General features: G+C 37.6%; 1 protein-coding gene across 2 annotated transcripts in view; it reads right to left on the bottom strand.

Annotated features, from left to right (window-relative positions):
* RFX6 (regulatory factor X6) overlaps positions 1 to 23,542 on the bottom strand; it is a 43,447-nt gene that overhangs the window by 8,215 nt on the left and 11,690 nt on the right. For both annotated transcript variants that reach the window (XR_003922430.2, XM_030007204.2), the window contains exons 5-17: positions 22,559 to 22,636; positions 19,411 to 19,438; positions 14,851 to 14,958; positions 12,396 to 12,473; positions 12,188 to 12,301; positions 10,080 to 10,129; positions 9,133 to 9,292; positions 7,491 to 7,635; positions 6,107 to 6,216; positions 3,949 to 4,066; positions 2,736 to 2,858; positions 1,147 to 1,356; positions 100 to 609 (exon numbers count right to left, since the gene is read on the bottom strand). Coding sequence is in view for 1 of the 2 variants with exons in the window: in XM_030007204.2 (XP_029863064.1) it covers positions 100 to 609; positions 1,147 to 1,356; positions 2,736 to 2,858; positions 3,949 to 4,066; positions 6,107 to 6,216; positions 7,491 to 7,635; positions 9,133 to 9,292; positions 10,080 to 10,129; positions 12,188 to 12,301; positions 12,396 to 12,473; positions 14,851 to 14,958; positions 19,411 to 19,438; positions 22,559 to 22,636 (1,832 nt within the window). In the remaining variant the exon portion in view is untranslated. The remainder of the gene's footprint in view (positions 1 to 99; positions 610 to 1,146; positions 1,357 to 2,735; positions 2,859 to 3,948; positions 4,067 to 6,106; positions 6,217 to 7,490; positions 7,636 to 9,132; positions 9,293 to 10,079; positions 10,130 to 12,187; positions 12,302 to 12,395; positions 12,474 to 14,850; positions 14,959 to 19,410; positions 19,439 to 22,558; positions 22,637 to 23,542) is intronic.

Genomic DNA, 23,542 nt, shown 5'->3' with positions numbered 1-23,542 from the left:
GAGCTGAAAAACATCTTCCATGGAAAAAAGCAGAGAAAAAGCAGTCTACTCCAGCAAGGAAAGAGAAACAGAATGGGAAAAGAAAAGATATATTAATACCATTGGAAGCATTAGCAGGATATGCTGCTCCTGGGCACGTAGACACTGAGTTGCTCAAGAAATTGAAACTCCCAGTATTCAGAAACTGCATATTGTGTGTGTCCTGAGACATGGATGAGGGACCATAGCTGGAAGGGGATCTGGCATTGTATGGAGACACAGCACAACTGTTGCTGAAGTAGTCCCTGGAGAACTGCTGTTCACTCAAGGCATTGAATCGGCTGTGCTCTGCTCTCTGGTGGTATACTCCTGAAGTGGAATGGGCCTGAGTTCTGAACATAGCCTGGTAATTGGAATTGTTTCCATAGTAATTCTGATTAGTTTGTGACAAAGTCTGATATAGGGGTTCTGAGTAGGAAGAGCACTGTGAATGCGTGGATAACACTGGACCTACACTTGGAGGTCTCACAGCCATTGGCCCCTGGTTGATAACACTTCCTCGGCTGACCATGGCTGGTGAAATGGGTGGAGTTATCAGGTGACCAGTGCTTTGAGACAGCTCCATCTGACCTGGAATAAATAAGCATTAGCTGTGATTAGCGTTCATCCTGCAGTACTGCTGAATAGAGAGGATCTCTTAAGACACTAACCCTCTAGCGAAGTGTACATTACCATTTGAAACCTTTACAAAGGATATGCATTGGCCCCTACCTATACAACACACCTTCTTTAATCCATGGCTTCGGGCTATAAAGCTTCTCACTTTCATTCTCCACCTTGGAGGCTGCCACATTCACTGGGAAATTCCAGCAGTTACAAGCCTCGTGCTCCAGGTGCTACTGTTCTTTCTCTCCCCACAAGAACCCCACCAAGCCAAGAGGTATAGGCTAGTTTTACCATTGTTCCAAGAGGATCTATTACTGGCAGGGCTCTACAATTGCCACCTTCCGTAAATCAGCCCAGAGGGTGAGCTCATGAAATGTTATTTACTAGAGGTCTTTATAAATGCATATATGGTCATTGCTCCTCCTACAGCAATGTGTTACTGTGGACTGAAAGACTAACAAGCAAATAAGAGAAAGAGAAACTAGAAGAACTGATACATACCTGTCAGCTGCATATTCTCACTGTCTCCTGTGGCAAAGGTGTTCAGACCAGAAGGTACACTGCTGGGCTGGCTAGCTGACAAGGACACGTAGGTTTGCTCTGCTAGACACTCATTTTTGACTGAAGTGTCACTGGGCAGAGCTGCAGCTTTGTTACGATTTGCTAGGAAGCAAGAGCTTGGTGATGCGGTAAAGGTGGCTTTGCTTGCATCTGGAAGAGTAAGTGAAAACTCTTGGTGGCTGTTATGTATGCTCGTTGCACATAAATTCACCACTAGTATATAGACAGCATATGAGCATCTTTGGTTGCTTATTTGTGAAGCCTCCATATTTTGCATGTAGCAAATGAATACAAATATTGTTATAGTCTTAATCTTCCCAGTGGAACTGTTTGTATCATATTCCCTGACCACAGATCTACAGAGTATCAGCTCCTTACTGAAGTCATCATAGTGAAGGTATGAATCAGATTTATTCCCTTGAAGTAAATGTCAGCAATGAAGTCAAATAAATTGCACTAAGAGTGAATGAGGCTCATGACACTTCATCTTAAGGAATTATCAATGGGAATTTTAGAATGCTTGAATGCTATTTTCATACTGATATCTAGAGAAAAGCATTTGTTATACTCAGTATTTCTTCAGTTTTCTGCAGACTACTGATAAAGTCAGTGGAAGTTTTGCTATTCTTCAGTGGAAACCACAACTACCTTACAGTTTCAAGTACTTCACCTAAGTATCCAAGGATAAGGCAACTGCTACATAGGACAAGTTCTTTTCCTGAAGGCTAAATTAAAAGAAAAAGCACAGCATCTACTGTCAGACAAATTCTATGCAAGTTTCTTGCAGCAAAGTGCAGATTTAGAGTAACAACAACCAAAAAGTTAAAGATTGATTGCTGGTGCTAATGTTAATAAAAAATAATTCAGCAGAACACAGTCAAGTTTCACTGGATTTTTAGGGATTAATTTGGACCAGAACTTGATCCAAATCAATTTTCATTCATTTTATAGCAAAGAACCTGGAGCATATGACTTCAAACTGTCTAACCTTGAAGAAGCCTAGTAGATGGAAAATGTTAAGGATACTGTTTTAAACTAATTTTGTTTCTCTTCCACGTAGTAATACTTCAGCCAGATGCTAAATAGGGCTCCAAACTTGTGTTCCAACCTTGCAGGGATATTTGCATTTTGGTAACATCTAATATATTCCTAGTTCAAGGTGTAACTACCTATTTAAGCTTTGGCAGAAAAACTGGATTAGGAATTCCTGCCCTTTCTGCTACTTACACCTCTTTTCACACTTCAGTTTGTGGCCCTTCAGATGTACCTACAAGTGTTTGTTGCATCCAAGATCATTTCAGTGATCCAGTGTATTCACATTCCCACAAAACATTATTAAGTGAACTATGGTAGGAAGGTAGGAATGAATTGCTGTGTGAATGGTCACAAGCTTTTCAGTTGAATTTGACAATGTTGCATATAAGTACATCTTCAAGAGAAGACAGTAAGCTGCTTTTGTTTAAAGTTAAACAAGTACATCAATTTCTAAAAATACAAGAGTACATTCAAAAGAACCAAGCTCTAGTTACCTAAATTCTTCATGTATTTGTCCAGTAGATTCTGGAGTTCTTGTTCTTTGTCATTGTTGAACTGTGTCTCCATGGCAAGCAGGATGTACTCATCTAGTAGCATGCGGATCAAATGAAAAGAACCTTTTGGAGGAGAAAGAGAGAGAGTAGCTGAGTTATCTTTGTGACCATCTCTCACCACTCCACAAGAAGTGAGTGAAACAAATAAATAATTGTGGACTTTAAATGACCTGGCAAGACCAACAAGGAATAGTGCCTAACTTCTAGCTCTAATCTCTCTTTGCACTGGCCCACCTAGCTCAATTGTTTACTGTCCTGTAGGCTATTTGACCACTAATTACATCAAAGAAAAATAGTGATGAAAGTGAGACATGCTTTATACTTGAAGAGGGCACACAGTGGAGCTAGATAAGGCCGAAGTCTGCTAGAATGCCTCTGCTCTATTTCTGTTTGCCTTGTGCTAAATAACCAGACAATAACTGGTGAAGTCTTTGACCTGAAGGATATATCACATTAAAAATGTGTCTCTCCTTACAGACATTTCAAATACCCTCTGAATTTTAGATAACACTGTACCTATGACTAAAATTAGGAAAATATGTACTAGACTTAAAATGAGTTTCACTTGCTCTACCATCTTCTATTTTATAAAAGGTTTCCTGAGAATCCCCCAAAATGTAAACCTTTCTAAAGATGGACACATGAACCTTAATTTTTAAAAACCATAAACACTGTTGAATTGACTGTCTGCTGATCCCAGAATTAAATGAGTTGTGATCTGCCTAATTCCTTTTGCTTTTATGAAAACATACCATGCACAAGAACTTCTATACAGCAGTAATTTTTTACCAAACTGATCCACATGTAAAACTAATAATTTAAATCTCATCTCCTATACTGAGATATGCAGTTACACTTCCATTGCTATACCAAAATAAACAGAGCTTCTCGCTCTTAAATGGCAAAGCAGTATCAAACAGCAATTCGAAAGAAAAATACCTTTTAAAAATGAACATGTGACACAGGTCACCAACAAAATATTGCCAGCATTTAATGTGAAATGTTAGTTTGAAAAATATGTTACACAGCATTTAGGGCTTTGATCAAAGAATCTTTAGACTAGGACAGGTTCCTCTGCTCAGAAAATGGTGGAAAGCTGGTAAGTGCTAGCACGTATGTAGAAAATATTAGTGTTTTTACAAAGCCCAGGTACCAAAACTTGACGCATTGTTTAGAGTTAGGTTATGCATCACTCGAGCACCGAAAAAACTCCATTTGAGAAGGAAGTCTTGAGCTCTCTTCTTTAATGACCTCCCATTTTGCTTGCTTGCCTGAAAGAGAATAGTAAAATACTGTTAAGTACGCTAACTTGCTTTCTGCACACAGGAGAGAAGAAAGGAGAACTGAATATGCTTGAGAGTTCAAGGAGTCCTTGACTCAGGCTGATGTGGCAGGGTGGATTGAGCTGCCTGATTCAAACTGTCTTCATAATGTGTGTCCTAAAGTGATAAAGAAGAGCAGCATTCACTTTTTTCACTGCAACCAGACTAGAGCTCTGTCAATGTTAGATGAAGCAAACTGCTTACTGCTTGGGCTCTGCTGTGCCCTGAAGGTATATAAATTACCTCATATTCTAGTATTAGAGGTGCCAAATTGTTCTGTAAGTATACAGGTGTACAGGGCAGAAAGAAAAAAACCCCACCTTCTGGCACTATGTTAATCCACATAAACAGGGAACAGAAATTAATCTTTGTACTTTAATGTAATCTGTATAATACTGGCCAGACTTTCTCTTACAAAATAGTATGTTTACTATTGTAACATTGACACTTTTAATGCTGCTCATTTCACACTGTCACTTTGCTCTGGCAGTGATTTGTTTGTGTGGTAATGTATGCCCTGTTGCTTTCTCAAACGGCAAGCAGAAAGAAGCTGTTGTGTGAGTTTGACAGTAACCACACTTTAGCATGAACAGAAGGCAGACAGCAATGGAAGGATTACATGTTCTGTAAATTATTAGCTTCTGCTTAGTTGACCTAGCCTCATATCAGGACTTGTTGGTATTTCTTACCCTTAACTACAGGAAAACAACGCTAGGAACCATACCTGTTAACTTCAATAATACAGTATCACATAGTAGATGCTGAATGGGAGAGTGCTCCACCCTTTTTGCCTGGCTTGTTTATGAGGAACTGTCTTCTGAAATTGTGGAATCAATTTTAGACCATAATCATTTGGTTCTAAAATAAGTTGTGACTGCTTCAGTGGGAGTTTTGTGTCTAGGTAAGTATGTATGAGGACTTGCTCTGGCTCTGTTGCCCTGAATCATCCAAACTCCTCACTGTGCTGCTCACATATGACAGCACGTGTTAGGAAACTCAGAGTGCTTTAAAAAAAAAGAAATTATCACTGTCTCCATTGAAATTTGGGAAAAGAGGTAAAGAAAGGAAAAATGACATGCCCATGGTTATTCTGTAAGTGGCAGAGTCACTATTCTGCAAGCCAGTGAAAGCTAACTGCACTGTCTCCTCTTCTTGCATCCGTTCATATCAAGATGCTCCCTAAAATGATGGATAAGATATTGCATTTCCAGATAGAACAAGACCTGATGAGAAGACCAGTGTTGAGCTACTAGCAAGCAATGTGCAACATTTTATTCTGCCAGTTTACACTCATTAGAGTCACTAATTGGGTAAATATCTCTTACTTGAGCTATAACTCAGAACTCAATTATTTTGTTCTGAGCTATAGCGTAATCATTCCTGTATAACTACATGTATATAAAATACTTGTGATTATAAAGCATCCTGTAAATAGGAGGGGATCCCATCAAAACAATCAATTACTGCGTTAAGCACCTTATAAAGCTACAAAACTGTATCTCTGTATCTTCCATCCTGCTCTATAGAAATCCTTCTACAGATTAGCTACTTCTGAATCCATCTGCTACATTAACTTATACCACAGAGAGTACCATCCAAATACTATGGAAGAAAGAATTGCTTCTCTAAGGAACAACTTTTGCTCACCTTACTCACTGAGCAATACCCCTGTGATTCTGCATGCACAGATAAGGTGGATGGGTTTCTTTCATGTACAGTTTATGACAGTGCTGACTAATGTTTTAGTTAAGATACTTCGTAAGTTTGTCACACACATAAGATTGTTCAACAGCACTCAGCATGATTAATTAGAATTAACAGCACTGGAACCTTTCATACCAAATGAAGAACTCCTCTGTTACAATAAGCAGATGGAAGCAGAGGTGAATCCCATGTGGGAAACCAATGGGACTGCATAAGTAAGGGACTGTGTAAGGAGTAAGGGGAATAGGGTTTGGTCTTGAATCAGGCAGAACATTTGAAAGGTACCTTGATAACCCTTTGCTCAACCACAGTATCCAACCATTCAATAAATGATTCCACAGTGGCATTCTTCTTTAGAAGGTCCTTCAGTTCTTGGAACACTGTAATAGAGTCATCTACCATGTAAAAAGGAGAACATATCATTGCACGCTATTCTGAATTGAGAAAAAGCCACTCACCAGCCATATGACAATATTGTAGCATGGAAAGGAAAAGCAAAGAATTAGAGCAGTGAAGAAACAAGCAATTCCCCAGCAAAGCAAGCAGACACACATCCATCACACATACATATTTTAATTACTTAAGCATTACAATGACACAGGTTATAAGACAATGAAGTTTTACAAGAAAATAAAAGCAAAAAAAATTTCTGATATTTTTAATTCCTTTTAAGATTCAGCCTTGAAAACCTTTCTATTAATAAGTTTAGCAGTAAAGCTTTATCTGTAATGTGGCAGATTTGTATACTGTCTTAGGTTTCCCTTATATTTTACAAGTTTCTCACAATATAACATAAAGCTAACTTCCTCAATTCCCATTTTCAAAAAAAAGTGCCTGAATAACCAGTTATTTCTCTTCTCCTTTTCTTTTTTTAACTAGTATGAAAGAAGACAAAGAACAGAATGGAAAACAGTTACACAAAGAAGTAGGAAATGGGCAACTCAAATGAAAACGTGAATAGGATTGTGAACCATTAAAGAGAACAAAGTTTTATGGTCAAAGTAACAATATTTAGAGGACGACACATTGCTGTTCTTTCCAGCTCTCCACACTCTGATCAACATGATTCCTATGACAAAAGTTACTTTTTTAATAGAGAAAATGGCTATATCTTTTTTTTTCAACAACAGGTATGTATATGAAAATCAACACCCTCAAAATTTGTGTGTGACTCCACTCTATTCTATGTAGGAAACCAGCTGTTACACTTTGTAGAAAATTATGTATTTTTTTAAAGATCAACTTTCAGCAAAAAAAAAAATCTATTCATACCAAAAAAAAAAGTATACTAGCTCAAATAAAATTAAGCCATAATGATATAGAATTTTTGAGACATCTTTCAAGAATTGATCTGTGCTAATATCTCCATAGGATCAGGACAAAACTTCAAAAGAGATTTTATTACACTTAGCAACTGACATGTAAATGATTTTTTCAGCAACTATTTAAAGTCATCTAGCTGGGATGACTTCCCAGCACAAGCTTCTGTTCTTGTAGGACATGCTAAGGCAAACAACTGGTTTTCTTAAGCTATTGAAATTAACATTGAGCTAGGCTAGAGAATGCAGTGCCTACGTGTGCCTTTTCTCAGTCCATCTCCAAGTAGACTAGTGTGGCATGGAATGAGTGAATTACTTTTAAGGATACAAATATATCACCATGGACTTACATTCACTGTAGACCTCCCCATCAGAGTCTGTGCTCCCTGAGACTGCAAGGAGTGCCTGAGAGCCAATACTATTCAAATCAACTTTTTCAATATCCGACACCATGGAATTTACCACATGCTGATCAAAAAGGGCTGGCCGAGCAATCTGTAAGAGAAGGCAAGGTAAAATGCTGAGACCCTGTTGTGGTTTATCCCCAGCCGGCAACTGAGCACCACACAGCTGTTCATTCACTCCTGCGCCCCCCCGCCCTGTGGCATGGGGGAGAGAACTGGAAATGTAAAAGTAAGAAAACTCATGGGTTGAGATAAAAACAGTTTAATAATTAAAAAAGAGAAATTATGATGATGATGATGATGATAATAATAATAATAATGAAAAGGGAAAAAAATAACAGAGAGAAAAATACAACCCAAGAAAGACAGATTATGTAAACGAAAACAACTGCTCATCACCAACAACTGATGCCCAGCCAGTCCCCAAGCAGCAGCCCCCCTGCCAACCTTCACCCTAGTTTTATTGCTGAGCATGACATCATATGGTATGGAATATCCCTTTAGTCAGTCATATGGTATGGAATATCCCTTTAGTCAGTTGGGGTCAGCTGTCCCAACTGTGTCCCTCACCAACTTTTTATGCACATCCAACCTACTTGCCGGCAGGATAGTGTGAGAAGCAGAAAAGGCCTTGACTCTGTGTAAGCACTGCTCAGCAATAACCAAAACATCCCCGTATTATCAACACTGTTTTCAGCACAAATGCAAAACATAGCCCCATACTAGCTACTATGAAGAATATTAACTCTATCCCAGCCAAAACCAGCACGGACCCACACCTGGGGATCATCTGAGTAACTCCTCAGAGAAGAATCATATTCTGTTTAATTTTCTTATCATGGCTGGGCTTTCCGTAGATCACGTGAGATAATGTTTCCCTTCCATTAGACTTCTAATGCTCTTCTAATGTGCCTTCCTATCAGATAATCTCCACAATGTCACCCACGTGCTACTTCTGTCTTAATATTTATGAAAGAGAAAACTAAGTCAAGATGGCTATATGGTGCATCTACAGTTATTCATGAGGACTATGACCTCAAAGCCCAAGCTGTTAGCACTTAAGTTATCTGAAAGGCATCGTGTCCTTTTGTATAATCTACCACACCATCACATGGGGGTGCATCCTAATTGCAGATATCTGTATCCTGCTAACACAGGCTTGGAGCCCTCAGCTACCTGCCACTCATATGCTCTCCTTTCAGTCAAAACTCAAAAAGAAATAAGCTTACTAAAGGACATAATGGACAAGACAGTGAACCTTTGCTAGGCAAGAAGGATTATCTGCTATTTTCCAATTTGGAACTAAACCAAATACCCATATATTTCGCTTCATCATGTGATTGCCAAAAGTTCCCATGATAGTAGTTCATTATAACCATTGTCTTTTCTCTCTTTCCTACTACAGAAGTTTGAAGTTTTGGTCAGATCTATTTATGGCTGCTTCCTTCTTGATGGTTAAAAGTACAAGATGTAAGTCTTCCATGGCTGATGTTGAACCTTAAAAAAATAATTCATTATATTTCATAGCTAGCAAGGTGCACTGAATGTAACTGACAATTTTTTTGATGTATAGTGTTATTCTGTTTACCTGTGCTAGGTGTAGGAATGACGTCTGTCGTTTCAGGGAGGAAATAAATCTTCGTGCAATAGGCAGTTTCTTTTCCGTCAGGTTTTCTGGTAGATTTTCCAAAGAGGAAACAACCCACTGTTCCCAGTTTTTTGCAAAATTTCTTATATCTGCCAGTAAACTATAGGAAAATAATGTGGTTTAGAGAAGCATTAATAAAAATTGTCTTGCATTAGTTTCAATAATTGGGTTTCAATCTATGATTAACAGACTCCTGGACATATCTGTGAATTACTCCTCAGGTGTCACCAGAAAGAAACAGGACATGACCAATCATCAAAGTGCTAAAATTGACTATATATTGGTCTGTACCTCCTCTGAGAAAAACTGTAAGACATCTGCCAATTAAAATAGGTTGAAAAACACTAGCTTTAAGAATAAACCATAAGAAATCCAAGAACCATTAGAGATACCTGAAGCTAAAGGCCTTAGTCAGACATAAAACCCCAAACAAGATGCCCTTCAAGGGAAAGGAAAGTTAAAAAGATTCAGAGACAATTTACAGTAATCCTCTTATTAATGTCTTGTTGAAAAAATGCTTAGATATTATGGCGATGCATAGGATACAAACCCCAAAAGTATTCTGAAAAAAAGGTAACAATTATTTTTCCTTAAACAACATGAGTACATTTGTTTCCTTTTTGATCTTCTAGGGCTTTAGTGTAGAAGAAACCTATCTCAAAATACCCAACAAGCCAGTAAAATGGAACATTAAAATACTGTGTAGTATTTTAAGGCTGTTCTATAGCTGTCCTCAGAGCTGACAGCATTTTGCCATACATACTCTACTGTTCTAAAAATGAGCATAAATATTGTGAGAAATTTTTCTGTAGTATATAGAATTTCTACTGTTTACCTGGAATATGCCTAACAAACAGAATGTAGCATTATTATTGTCAAATACCTACCTTTCTGGCATTTCTTGCATTGTTGCAGGGATGAGTACATCTGTAAGGACCTTTAAAAAGTAACAGAAAATGATATCGAGCTTCCACTGGCCATTTATTCATTCATGTCTGTCTTGTTCACTTAGATTGCAAAGTGATTGATAAGGACAGGAAATTTATACAGAGTAAAGCCATTCAACCTATTGTCCAGATATTTATATACTTAGATTTCTCCTATCACTATTAGATAGGAACATATGAGATATTTATATACCTAGATAGCTCCCATTCTTAATGTATGCCAGCATGCCAGTAAAACAAGAATGTGCTATCATTCATGTCTTACAGTAGGGAAATCAGTAGAAGTGAGATGCATAAACACTTTGTCTTTTCTAGCATCACTGTGAGTCTCAGTATAGCGGATACTCAAACATCTCCCAAGTCTTTGAGTGCTATTCGCCACTTGACTCTTCTTTCTGCCATACTGGATGTGGCACTGAAGGTGTTCAGAGGTTAGGAGAAATCCCTATAGCTAAGTGTGGTGTGGAACTGTTTTGGCAAAAAACTGTGCCATCTGGCATGCCTTCTGGGGAATGCTATTAAGGAGGGCAAAGTTGTTAGCCTATATCCCCAAAATCTGTTTCCACTACTAATGTAAATGGTTTGATAACAACACAATAAAATTCCTCCTTCTTTCTGGCAGCTGTGCTGTCAAGAATATCTACCTTGATTACAAGTGAGAAATAATGAGAGACAAAGAAGAGGCACAATAGTAAATTTATGAACTTTTGAGAAATTCTGTCTTATTCAATTTGTAATCTAGTGCTCCTGTAGTATTTCTTCTTCTGTCACATATTTATTACAAATAAAGCTAATATTGGGTCTATTGGGACAGCCCGTTTAGAGCAGGAAAAAACTCAAAAACTCAAGGTACAATATAACCTCTACAAGTAAATGAGGCTTAATGACTTATCTCCAGGGTAGTAATTATGCTATTTGATACTAATCACCTTTACTTCACTCTGCTAAGACACCTCTTCTTACTTCATAGCTTGATATGCTTCTAAGAAATATGTATTTTCCTCTTTTCTGGATTTTTTCCCCATATTTTTGTACAGTAAAGAATGACAAACAGATGACAATAAGGCACTGCTAAACAGCCCCAAGTCTCTTCTTGTTTTGACTGCTTGGTGTTTACTGTTATGCCAATAGTTATTTCTTCCCATCAATACGTGGTTGTGAAATGTGTTAGACAGAGGATGACAATCCTTTTCTATTTATATGGCATGTCCTATCAGAGGAACTTAAAGTACTTCGCAGCTATTAATTAATGATCTGATCTGATTTTCCAAATTAAAAACTCAGGAAACTTTGGTGGCATTACTTTTCCCCCCCCCCCCAGTGCTCTATTGCTTAATCCTGACCTTGCAATACTCCTTAGTTTCACTTAGTTTCAACTATTTGTGTGATCAAGCTGTGAACTAGATGGAAGAACTCATATGGCACATAAACTGTGCAAAACAAAACAAATGTTCCTTAGACTTTTTTTTAAACTCAAACCAGTTCAGAGTACAGCAGTTTTGCTGGTACATCTAACAGCATAGCAACAGAAATGAAGTGTAGCAGGCAGGAGAGGCAGGAATATCTTAACCCAGTATTGTTCCAGCTTTGTAACATGAAACCATGGCCTGACATAACCTGTGAGTAGCAGATTCACATGTGGAATCACCTCGCTGATCTGCCACAGACTCTCTTTGCTGGTAGAAATAGCAATGATGTTTTAAGTAAAAACAAAGCTTCAGTTTTCATCCAGGTTTAATTTAGCCTTGTCAGTGAAGCAAGCACACAAGCATTTCTTCCAGCTACATTCAAGCAAGTAGGTCAGGATTTCACTATTAGTATGCTGCCTGTAGTCACACATCAAGTGTGCAGCAGAGCTGAGACTGGAGTTCAGCTCTTACATGTGCCAGCTTTATGTTCTTGATTACTATGGAATCCTTGCTGATTTACACAGGTAAGAGGCAGAAAGCAGTCATGGCATTCTGTTACTCTAACTTCAATGCTGTTTTTACAAAAGTAAAAGCTGTAACGTGGTTGAGATTATCCATATAGCTAAATGCTTAACTTACCTTATACAGTATTGAGTCACAAACACAGAAGATGTCAACGATGATGGGATTTTCAAGCAGGGGAAGAAGATGGTCAGGCATTCCTTGCCAAAAATGCAATAAGAAATGCTGAATCTAAAGGAGTAGGAATCAGATTCATGCACATAAATAATGCTTTTTTGGCTCCCTGTGCAATATATACCAAGAATGTGTGTTGAAACAACCTTACCTCTTCAAAGTTCCCATTAATTGCATTGTCAAGGACACACTGACAGTGTGTTTTGTACATCATGATAAGAGTATCTACCTATTTTGGAAGAAAGAAAGATTAAACAGAGTTTCTTAGCTCTCTCCTCTACTGCTATAGTGATCTAGGTTTCTGCTTTCTGCAGCTAGTATTTAAATGTAGAATATAAACTGTATTACAATGCATAGTTACAAATAGGCACTCTGTATATCCAGAAGTGATGAAGAGGTCACTCATCTATAGTTTTTATTGACATATTTAAGTCTCAGTGCTGTTGTCAGAAATGTAGCATTTGAATCTGTATACAAGTGAAAATGTGGATATTGAAGTAAAGCAATAGCTAGATTAGCCAGTCAGATGGTAAAGTAAATTCACCTTTCTGAAGCTAAGATTAATCCCAAAGGGTAGTGCAAGTTAATCATTAGGCTACTATAGGCGTCTATGAGTGTTCTGAAACATCATCTAGTTGGACAAATGAGAAAATAGCTGCCAGTCATTTGGTCAAAGTTTAATCACTGCCTTACACGAACTGAACTTTAAAAAGCAGAACTCCCTTTCATCTCATCAGGCTAATTTATATGACTGGAGTGTTCCCTGATTTTAATAACTCTGCAGAGGTATTACAAGATTTTGTAAAAAATGGTAGTAAATCTTAAAATTTGTAGCAAATTATAAAACGTGAAATTTGTAAAGTATTTTAAGGAAAGAAAAATGCTAGCAAAACCATTCTTATAGACCAGAATCACACACAGAAAGTTTGTCACAGCTTATGAACTTCTCTGGCAAACCAATATACGTTTTGAATTAACCTAGTACCACCTTATTTCAATACGTTTAGCATACAGATTTATTTGAAAATGGACCTTGCTGACTTTCAGGGCTGCTTCTATAACTACATATCTTTGAAAAACAATGGCAAAGTGTGAGATTCAAGAACATTTTAAAGATTTTTTTTTTGAAAGGGTTGATGGAAGTTTAAAGTTTGGGTAAGTTTTCTTCAGAAACATAAAATGCAGAAATTATTTAATGCAGACTGCTACATTTATGGACTCTCCAGAGATTTCAGCTACATGCAATTTCTTAGGAGTTTAATGCAGCAGTCAGACTTCATGTACGGGCTCTCTTGAACAGAGTACATAGATATCTTAGGTTTAATAACCCTTGGTCAGATAAGCTGAAGGAGGGGAAAGACAGTAAGGAAAGAAAACAGGAAATAAGAGAACAAGGAATGAGGAAAGAGCAGCAGGAAAGAGCGAGCAAGAGATACACAGAAATTCACCTCTCTTCCCACAGTCTCCTCATAACATCATGAGTCTGTCCCCAGAGTCACTCCCAAAGACCTGCTGGGCCCTCCCATGATCTGATTCCAACATCAGAGCAATTACATGCTGCTGACCCCAAAATGAAGAGAAAACACATCTTTTTCTTCATTGTTGGAGTGGTAAAATTCAGTTTTGCTTACACTGCTGTGTTGGGTCTGCAAGGAACCTCAAATGCTCTTCAGATTTAAATGTTACCAGAATGCTGTACATATGAGAGATGTCAATTCACTGATGGAGACTATAGTAGCAGGTGATGCACACTGCTGAGCACACCAGTTCTTGGGTTTTCTTTAGGAACTGTAAGATTTCCAGCTAAGATCTTTGTACTACAGATGGCTCCTTTTGTTTAGCTCCTCACAACAGGAATCCTAGGCTTCACTACTTTCACAGAACAAACTTAAGAGAAAGGGCTCATAAAACAAAAAGCTTTAAAGCGAAATATCTCAAGACAGCCACCATCATGACCTGTATTAGAGGCTAAATTGGAGAGTTCACAACGTGTATCAAAAGGTTTCTAGCACAGTTCAGGCATGTAGCAGCCTGTAATGTGACCAGAAACAACACAGACGTAACACAGAGGCAAGGAGTCAAAGACATAAAACACATCAGTAATACTTCTAACTGAACAGTTACCCTTAGGACGAGCAATACTGAGTATTGATTTGAAGAATACGATTTTACTAATTGAAAAAGAAAATATATGCTCAGATTTTCATAGTCTCTTTTCAAAAAATTAATGAGAGTAAAGTTCATATAATTATTTGTTGTGAATTATTTGTTCTGATCTAATCAGAACAACATTTACCTTAAATCCAAAGGCATTTGGAATGAATACAACTCTCAGTTATTTGTTTGGTTTGCTCTCCCCGTCTTACATACCATCAGTTTGTAAAATACTAGGTCAGTTAATAGGTAAATAATTCAACCACCTTTCCAGTGGACAGCCGGTTAATCGGTGTTAGTAAAGGTTTGCCCCCTCTATAAATCAGTCACCTCTGTTTGATTATGGACATTTCTGGCTCTTTCATGTCAATACCTCAAAGGCTAAGACATGAAGAAACATTCTGGGGCAATTTTTGATCTGTAAGTCAGAAGAGAAGTAGCTCACATTTTACCTTGTCTTTAGAAATGCACCCTTGAAGCAAAAGGTGTTGAGCACTTGGAAACTCTGGGAGGAGAGTTCCAGTTTTGGAACTCAGAGAATATTTACGAGTGAAACCACCCTGAAATGGAAGAGAAAAAACAGGAACATTGAAATAGCTAATATAGATTCAACTGAAACCAATAATTCATGCTATTGTATATTGTATATTGTATATTATCTCATGAGTCTCCCAATGTTCTAGAATATTTACATTCAGATAATCCTTCAAAAATATTGATGCTTATCCAGATCTGGATTCCAGCTCAGGAAGGTAATTAAACATGTGCCTAGATCTAAACTCCACCAAATACAGTTTTTAGAGTGATGCAGCCTTTGAGCCACATTAATTCATGGAATCCTACAAGCTTGGATTTAATCTATGTTTAAAAACTAAAGTAGAATACTACTCTCCTCTACAGTAAGGACTGTGACATCCTCAGGGAGACTCTAAGTTTTATTTAATATATATCTTTCTAGTGCAAGGATGTACAGTACTGGAGATATTATTGTTCTCCCCTGCAAACTTCCTGCTCTGATAGCACTGCAGTAGTGATTTCTGCTGTTTTACTATGGTAGCCATTATTTTAGTTTATCATAAAGTTTGAGAACATTTTATGGTGTTATGGATGTGATGGTATGCAGGGTCTACGGACACTTCTGAACTAAGTATTTATTATATTGCTCTCTGTGATCGTGGCAGACTTGAAATGAAGCACCAGTTTCATATCTCAGTAAGAATGATATTCCCAGTCATTTAGTGTTCTTCAGTTACTTTGTTGAGACATGGTCAATGCTGACCCGGAGACAAGATAAATTCCTCCTGAATTATGCTAAATTCTGCTGAACTGAGAGATTCTTTCAGTTCTTGGAGTTCACCTCCTAAGCCTGTTTAGCTTGTGACATCCATCTGAAATTTCGTAGACGCATCTTGTACTAGTTACAGACTGAGAAAAGATCTTGAATAATTATTAGATGCTAGCCATTGGAGAGATGGGATTGAAGGATGAAACAACAAGCAACCTTGTATGTGTGGATACTGACCATGAAGCAATATTTGGTAAATCAACCCTTGACTCCCAACCTAATGCTCTACAAAATCTGAATTAGTCTACTTCTCAGTAAAGATGAGCAGTAACATTCTCTAGTGATAGTGTTACTATGCTTATATTTATAATGCACACCACATTAAGCTTATTAAGCTCTCAAATGATATAATTAAGATGAAACCTTCACCCTCAAGAGAAGCAATAAAATCTGTATTATGATTCTGTCCTTACTGACTGAATTGTACTTATTCTCATAGGATTGCATTCAAACCTAAAGATGACTATTTGGCTGAAACTCTTTGTTAAACTTTAGCCCACCCAGTCCTTATGTCAAGGCAGCGTACAGAGCCTTGAGCAGCCCTTCTGCATATTCCTGCAGAATACTTCTGCGCAGATTCCCTTTGTACTAATGGATGGAATTAATGACCTGGCACGAGGCATTTGAACAGTACTTGAAGTGCTCTCTTCCTACCCCTTTGCATACAGTCAGATTTCACTGAAGTGGGAATAGTAGGTATAAAATGTAACATACAGTGTAAAAGTGTGCAAAGGGGAGTATTTTCCTGTACATGTTGACTCATGAATTGGAGGCCAGTTTCAAGTGAAATTCTATCAAATACTGAATTCAGAAAACTATAGCTGTAACTGACTTATTCACCATTTATATATCGCTACTTTTATAGGGTGATATGTCTGCCAAAACAGACAGCAAGGAACAAAAGCATACATTATGTAAACACACTTTGCCTGTGCTATCTACTATTCAAATACATATAAAGCTCTAAGTCAAAGAAATTGTAGAAATTTAGAAACATCAGTACTTCTTCTGTGTCAATACTTTTGCAATGTTATAACTGCCTATCAGTATCAGGAGGTTTGTTTTTTTTAATAATGGGAGTAATCTTAATGATTTTATTATGCAATTACCCATTAAATATATTAAAAGCTCTGATTAAAAGGGATTAGTTCATTTATAAGAAGGCAGTGATGGTGGTGGGAGGTTTAAGAGATGATAATCTGCAATGTTTTTTACCTTGCTAATGGACTTATATTACTGTGCCTCAGTTCTAGGCTTAATATTTTAACCCACTGCCACTTGCCCTTTCAATTTAATGCCATCTGTTTCTAATGGCCATTTAACATTAAGATAATGACAGTAATATTATCTGCCTAATTAACCATGCAGACTCTAATGGTGCACTAACTGGTTTAGATAAAAGAATTTGCTGATATCTCCCCCTACAGAAAGAATACTAGAAAATGTGATAAAACATACCAGAAGTAAACAGTGTCCCTGGCACTCAATAAGTGTTCATTCAAATGCCATTTACTCAGTATATTTAGACAATCAGTGCTTTAACATCTTTTCAATGTCTTTATGTTCCTACTGAGAATTACACCTTATGCAACCATTGTAAATCTTTCTGTAATACCTAATTGCATGTACTTTCAAGCAAATGAATAAGGATATATCACCTGTTCACTTTAATGGAAAGTATGATGCCAAATTTTCAGTACGCTGAGATTGTTAAAATTCAGTTTTGACCATGAAAGACTTTTTTTCTTTTAAGACCTGCCTAAATAATTTCAGACAACACAGAGCTAGACAATCAAAAACTCATACTGATGTGCCCTTTCTCACTTATTTCCACCAACTTCTCTGTAATTCTTTTTCTGGGAGGATGAAGGTATTGAACTTTGGGGCAGAAACAAGACAGGTTTATGGAACTGTCAATTCCCAAACAGACTGGGAATGCCACATCAGAGATGGAAGTAAATCTGCATTCATTTATGCCAAGGGAACCAGACATTTTCCACCCTAAAACTCTGAAAGAATGAATGCTGTAGTAGTGCTCATGAATTGTTGAGTATGTTGGGGATATCCCATGGCATAGCACTATCTTTTTTTTACAAGATAGTTGATTATCTGAACAGGGAAAATGCAGCAGATCTAATCTATCTGAACCTCACTAAAATACTTGACGTGGTGTCACCATGGGAAATGATCAGTTATGCTGGTGAGAATGGGGATTAGTACAAGAATGTAAAATGTTTAAGAAACTGACTTCAGCTGAAATGCTAAGAAGTTCTGTTGACAGAGAAACTACTGGGTTGAAAAGGGATTGATGTGAAGATTCTCAAAGATCAGACTTGGGGCTGATCTCATTGAACATTTCATAGATTAAATTGGCTGACATGAACTAATGAAATCATCAATAAAGAGGAAGACCAAGAGGTCATGTAGAAAGACCTGGATGGCTTTGAGATAATAGCAATAAAGGGGATGAAAATCAATAGAGCAAAGCTACACTCTCAGGGACCAATAAGAATTCCTGCTATCAGCTAGGAGTTGCTTATCTGGAAATGAAAAAGGAGAAAGACTTGTTGTGTATCAGTTGGTCACAGAGGGTATATTTAGTCTAGTAAATTAAACGGTGTCAGAAAACATTCCCAGGCAATACTGGAACAGTATTATTCAGAATGACCCCTGGCATTCTTTTGGCCCATGCCAGTTAGTCTCCCAAACAATTCCTAGTCATGCTTCAACAGTTACTGCATGCTAGGGACTCTTCTCTGTGGCAATGTGGCTGAGATGTGCCTATGTTGTTGTGTAGGTTCAGGAGTTTAATAATATGAATGCAGGCTATTCCATGCCAGTTGAACTTAGTGTCAAAGAACAATCCTGGGAGCAATCCTTAACCCTTAGGGTACAATAATCCATAATTTTCTAGTATAATATGACCAGAGTATTTCTAGTATAATATGACCAGAATGACAGTGACTATACCATAGTATACAGTAGTGAAAATGTAGGCTACTTGTGGAAAAAAACCACACAAAAAAAGAACAAAAAAGCAAATGCAGTTCTAGGGTTCATCAGAAAGGATATTTCCAATAGAAACTGGAGACATGCCATTTAGAAGACTTTATGATTTTTTTTCTATAAAGATATTCAAATAGGAACAAGTGCAGTGAAAGGCTATAAGGCTGATCAGAAGTGACTAAAAGCTGCTGCTTGTTCCATCTAGCAAGCAAAAGCAGCAAAAAGACGTTATCACAGGAAAATGTCACAAAGAGCAAAAAATAAAGACAGACAATCCTGACCAGGAGGTATAAAATTCAGTTTATTAAAAAAAAACCTTTTGGCTTCCAGCCAGACAAATGAGATTCTGAAAAAGCCCTCCTGCAAAAGTAATGGATGCAAAAAATTAAGCTAGAGCTTGATCCTTTGCTTAAGAGGATCTATTATGAACCTCTGCAGTTATGGGAACTGGATTGGAACAGGAACCCCAGAAGGTGCCTTTCAATCTTATTTTTCTTTCAATATTTAGAGGAGCAAATACTCAGCTTCATGAAAAAAGGTTATGCAGGTTTTAATGAAAAATATTGCTGTAATTTTCAAAGAAATGAATGTGAAGAAAACCACAGGTCACATATTATTTGGATTATATCAGAAGTGAAAGGAAACAGACAATAGCACTTACCTCATTCTTTAACTTGCTTCCAGAGAACCTTTGAAAATAAACACATTTGATTATTTTTTCATAAGCAGAATATTTTTAGAGTTTGTATATATATACACATATAAAATAGATATATAAAATAGATCAATTAGAAAAATGATCACACTTTTCCAAATCTAATTATAATAAAAACCCATGCTTTTTTCTTAAATTCTTCCATTGGTTTGCAAGTGCCTTAGGATATAAGGAAACCTACTGATGTCTTCTGAAACATGAAGATTCAGATCATCGACCAAACAGTAGAGTATAAAACTCAGTTTCAGGTTTTTCTCTGGATCTTTGCAACTTCACAAATAGCAAAAGGCCAGCACAGCTGCAAGTCCATAAGGTCTTTATAAGGAAATACATAAAGTTTTCAATATAGCTGATTAAATTCAGAGTAGAAAAAATATATCTAGAATTTACACTTCTCGGGAAAATGAAGAAATCATTATGATTTTCCATTCTTTTTCACCACAGTATTATTTTAATGCAGATGAAATGCATTTCTGAGATCAAAGAATCATTAACTGGCAAAAATGTGTTGCAGTATAGCAAATGTCCTATTAAGAGTCCAGTTGAGAGATTCCCAATGAAGTCATTGGACTATCAGGCAACTCTTCAGTGCAGAAATTAGAAAGCACATTTAAATTATAACTACTAAAGTAGAGGATGTGTAATGATAGAGATTCTAATGGATCAGTATAATGATAAATGTTGTTTGATTATTGTTATTTCCTGTTCTGCTAGCTGCCAACTGATAAGATACTGTGGGCAACATGAGGTCTTATAATTAATAGCGGCAATATTGTGATTTCATGCTGTTGAGATGCTCTGCTGGCAGGACAGAAAAACAGAGGCTGAGCGGTTGTGGAATTCCTCCTGCCCAGGCCAAGTCCCTGACAGTTCCCATCACGTGATGATCCAGCGTATGTTACCTACAGAGTTCCCTTGGTTGTTGATAGATGAGTATGAAAGAAGGCATCACTCAGTTGATTACAACCTGGAGTTAATTAGCTTCACAGCTGGATGTATTTGTTACAGACTGTGGATTTCCACATGTGCAGCAAAATGTACACAGAATGTACAGCAAAAACACGAGGCAGCATCTGCTAGCATTTCTCTTCCAGAGCCTTAATTGCTAGCTAAAGCTACCCTTCACACAGTGCTGTGGATGCTAATGATTTCTGGTGTTAGGTATGCTCCTTTCACAGTGCAAGGCTTGATACTTAAAGGAACCAGGAGGTCAAATTTACAGTGCAATTTAAGCATTCAGGCATCTGCAACCCTGCATTTAAGGACTACTGTACTCAGCTCAATTACCTAAATATTAATACATGAATGCCAATTAAGTTTGAAATGGCAGTAGAGGCCTATATTTAGGCAACTAAACTGAGGCCCATCGTCCCTTCTAATCTTTTGACAAGCTGCCATCTAACATGCAAGCCTGCTGGTAAAGGCCTCCATATGCCTACATTTGTGCATGGGCATGGTGTGATCTGATACCATTATCAACCCGTATATTTTCCCTGCCTATTTCTCCCCCAAGCTTGAGCCAGGAACTATTTTTATAGCTCACCTACCAGAACAGACATCAGACGAAGGACAGATTTTATGAAGGATCATTATATGCAGCAGCAAGCAACTGGGAGATTCACTCTCAATTTTGAATCCCTACACCGCCTGACTCTTTCCTTACCCAGAAGCTTGTTCTTAACCCCAGGCTACTGTGTCATTCTCTTTACACAGACAAATCCAACCACAATGATGGCCCAGACTGTGCAAAATGAGCATTTGAACTTCTGCTCTAAATCAGCTAGGGAGGCAATTTGACTGCTGGACTCTGAAAATTCAACATCTCATACATGAGAGCACAAGTCCTAACACAAAGAAAAGGTTCCTAACTAGTGAATCTAGTGAATCCAGTGAATCTAGTGAGCACTCCTGAAAATCTTAGAGAGTATCTATGCCATCTTTGTGTGAGCGTATACCGTCAGAAATCCAGCCGTGGGGAATTTTGCAGAACCTCCACTTTCTTTGCGTTCATTGCTGCTAGATTGTGCAAGGACAGAGCTTTACATGAAAAGGGCACTGACTGACATAAAGCTGACAACTAAGAGTGATTATATTCCCTTAAATGAAAATAACTGTCTTTCAGTTAATTAAATGAGCAATTTGTTCAAGATAATTCTGTATTATGAGGAACCTCATCTTGCTGTGTACCAGTAACACCTCTGCAGCTCTGGATAAATACTGGATAAGGAAATAACATATTCCAGTCTATGATACCTTAAGTCCTGCAGTGGAGAGATCCATCCTTTTAAGTATCATTGGCAACATTACCCTCAATTTTTACACTTGTACTATTGTTTGGAAAAAGTCTCTTTGGATATAACCTAAATCTACCAGCAGCTGAATTTCGTATATGTGATTATAAACTCATTTATTCCTTTCCTTTCTCGGAGTCCCCATTTATACAGGTATACTGCTGTAGACAATGAAAGCCGTCATTCAAGCCATATGTGAACGGACACATTTGTTTTACGAACTATTAATCTTTGGCAAACCAACAGGCAGCTATCGTAACGTATTGATTCTGCTAGCTGTCCCTTAAATAAATATAATTAGAGCTTCCTGGGTTAGGTTTAAACTGATATTAGCCAGTCAAAGGACCTGTAAATATTAATCTACACTGACCCCTCCCTCCTGCCCACAGGTGCCAGCTTCACACCATTCTCCAGACGTTTCATAATGGGAAGCTGTCCTGGGGAAAGAACTCAGAGGGTGACACACAAGCAAACAAAATGAGACAAGTGTTCTGGAAATGGTGTTTTGCTACCTCACACGAACTTGAACAAATCCTCTGCTGTTATAAGTTGATACAGCTCTATACTGACTGTGGTGGGGCCATACTGGAAGACACTAGCAAAAGATCTAGATCAACCTCTTAAAACAAAATCAATGTCTTCAGGGAGCAAGCTACTACTTAAATCTGGGAATGCCAGACATTGAGATATACAGCATTACTAGTTCTGGTATCAATAAAAATTAGTGTCCTACAAATACCTTCCTAAGGGAAGGTTAAAGTTAGACCTTCACTGACTAAGTCTCAGAAGTTATGTTATTGTACCTGGTTAAGCCTTTTCCAGAATACACAGAGTGGTAGTATGCACTGCTTTCTTTAATGCCAATTCCATAATAGTGATACCTGTGGAAAAAACCAGAGGAGTGTTTATGAGTGACGTCTCAAGTAAAGCAAACTGTCAAATTGATTTTCAATGCTTTCTGAAAACTTTTCTTAACAGTGTCTACCAATTCCTTTCACTGACATGGAACAAAATCTGGTCCTATAGAAAACAGTATTGTCATTATTTGATCCAAAATTCAAGGATAGGATCTTTAAGTTTAAAACACTTTCTCTCTTACAAGAATGTAGCTGGAACAGCAAATCTCCTAGAAACATGTTACATCTCTTTTCCCTAATGTGCATTCTCTTTCATTTTACTTCATTTGTTGAAAGGGTGCTGAGTTTGATCTACCAGGTTTATTTTATCAGGCTTACCACTGTTACATTTAGAAAGTCCCACAAAGGACTTCTCAGTTGAAAATAACTTGCCAGTGTACCCTATAAATTAGTGTTCAGCCTCCTATGACTAAAAATACTAACATGTCATTCATTCATTCTTCTCTCAGGTGGTAGGCTGACTGACTCTGAATTATTTAGCAGCTTAAGCAGTTCTCATCCACATTTGTCTCCCTTACTTCTGTCCTGGAGATTACTGCTCCCAAATAGAGCTGGAAGAAGGAACACATGCCTGTTGCTCAGGCTCTGCAGTGCTAAGCCCAACACCTCAACCAAAGACACTAAAGAGGTTATGCTGGTGCTAAGAAAACTGGCTATGCAGTAGATACTTACTGCTTTCCATTGATTTTGCTACAAAAGAAGTGACCTTCAGGAGAAGGGCAGGAGAGCAAGCTGGGGGCAGCTCTTTCTTTACCAGTCATAGCAAAGTTTGCTTGAGTTCATCTGTCAAAGGTGATAGGCCCCGTCTTATAAATTCCACTCAATAGATTTAAAAACTGATTGTGTTAAACCAAATTTGTCTAAGAATGT

This window comes from Aquila chrysaetos, chromosome 2, assembly GCF_900496995.4.
Source record: "Aquila chrysaetos chrysaetos chromosome 2, bAquChr1.4, whole genome shotgun sequence".
NCBI lineage: Eukaryota > Metazoa > Chordata > Aves > Accipitriformes > Accipitridae > Aquila > Aquila chrysaetos.
This window is presented reverse-complemented; position numbering and strand designations above follow the sequence as displayed.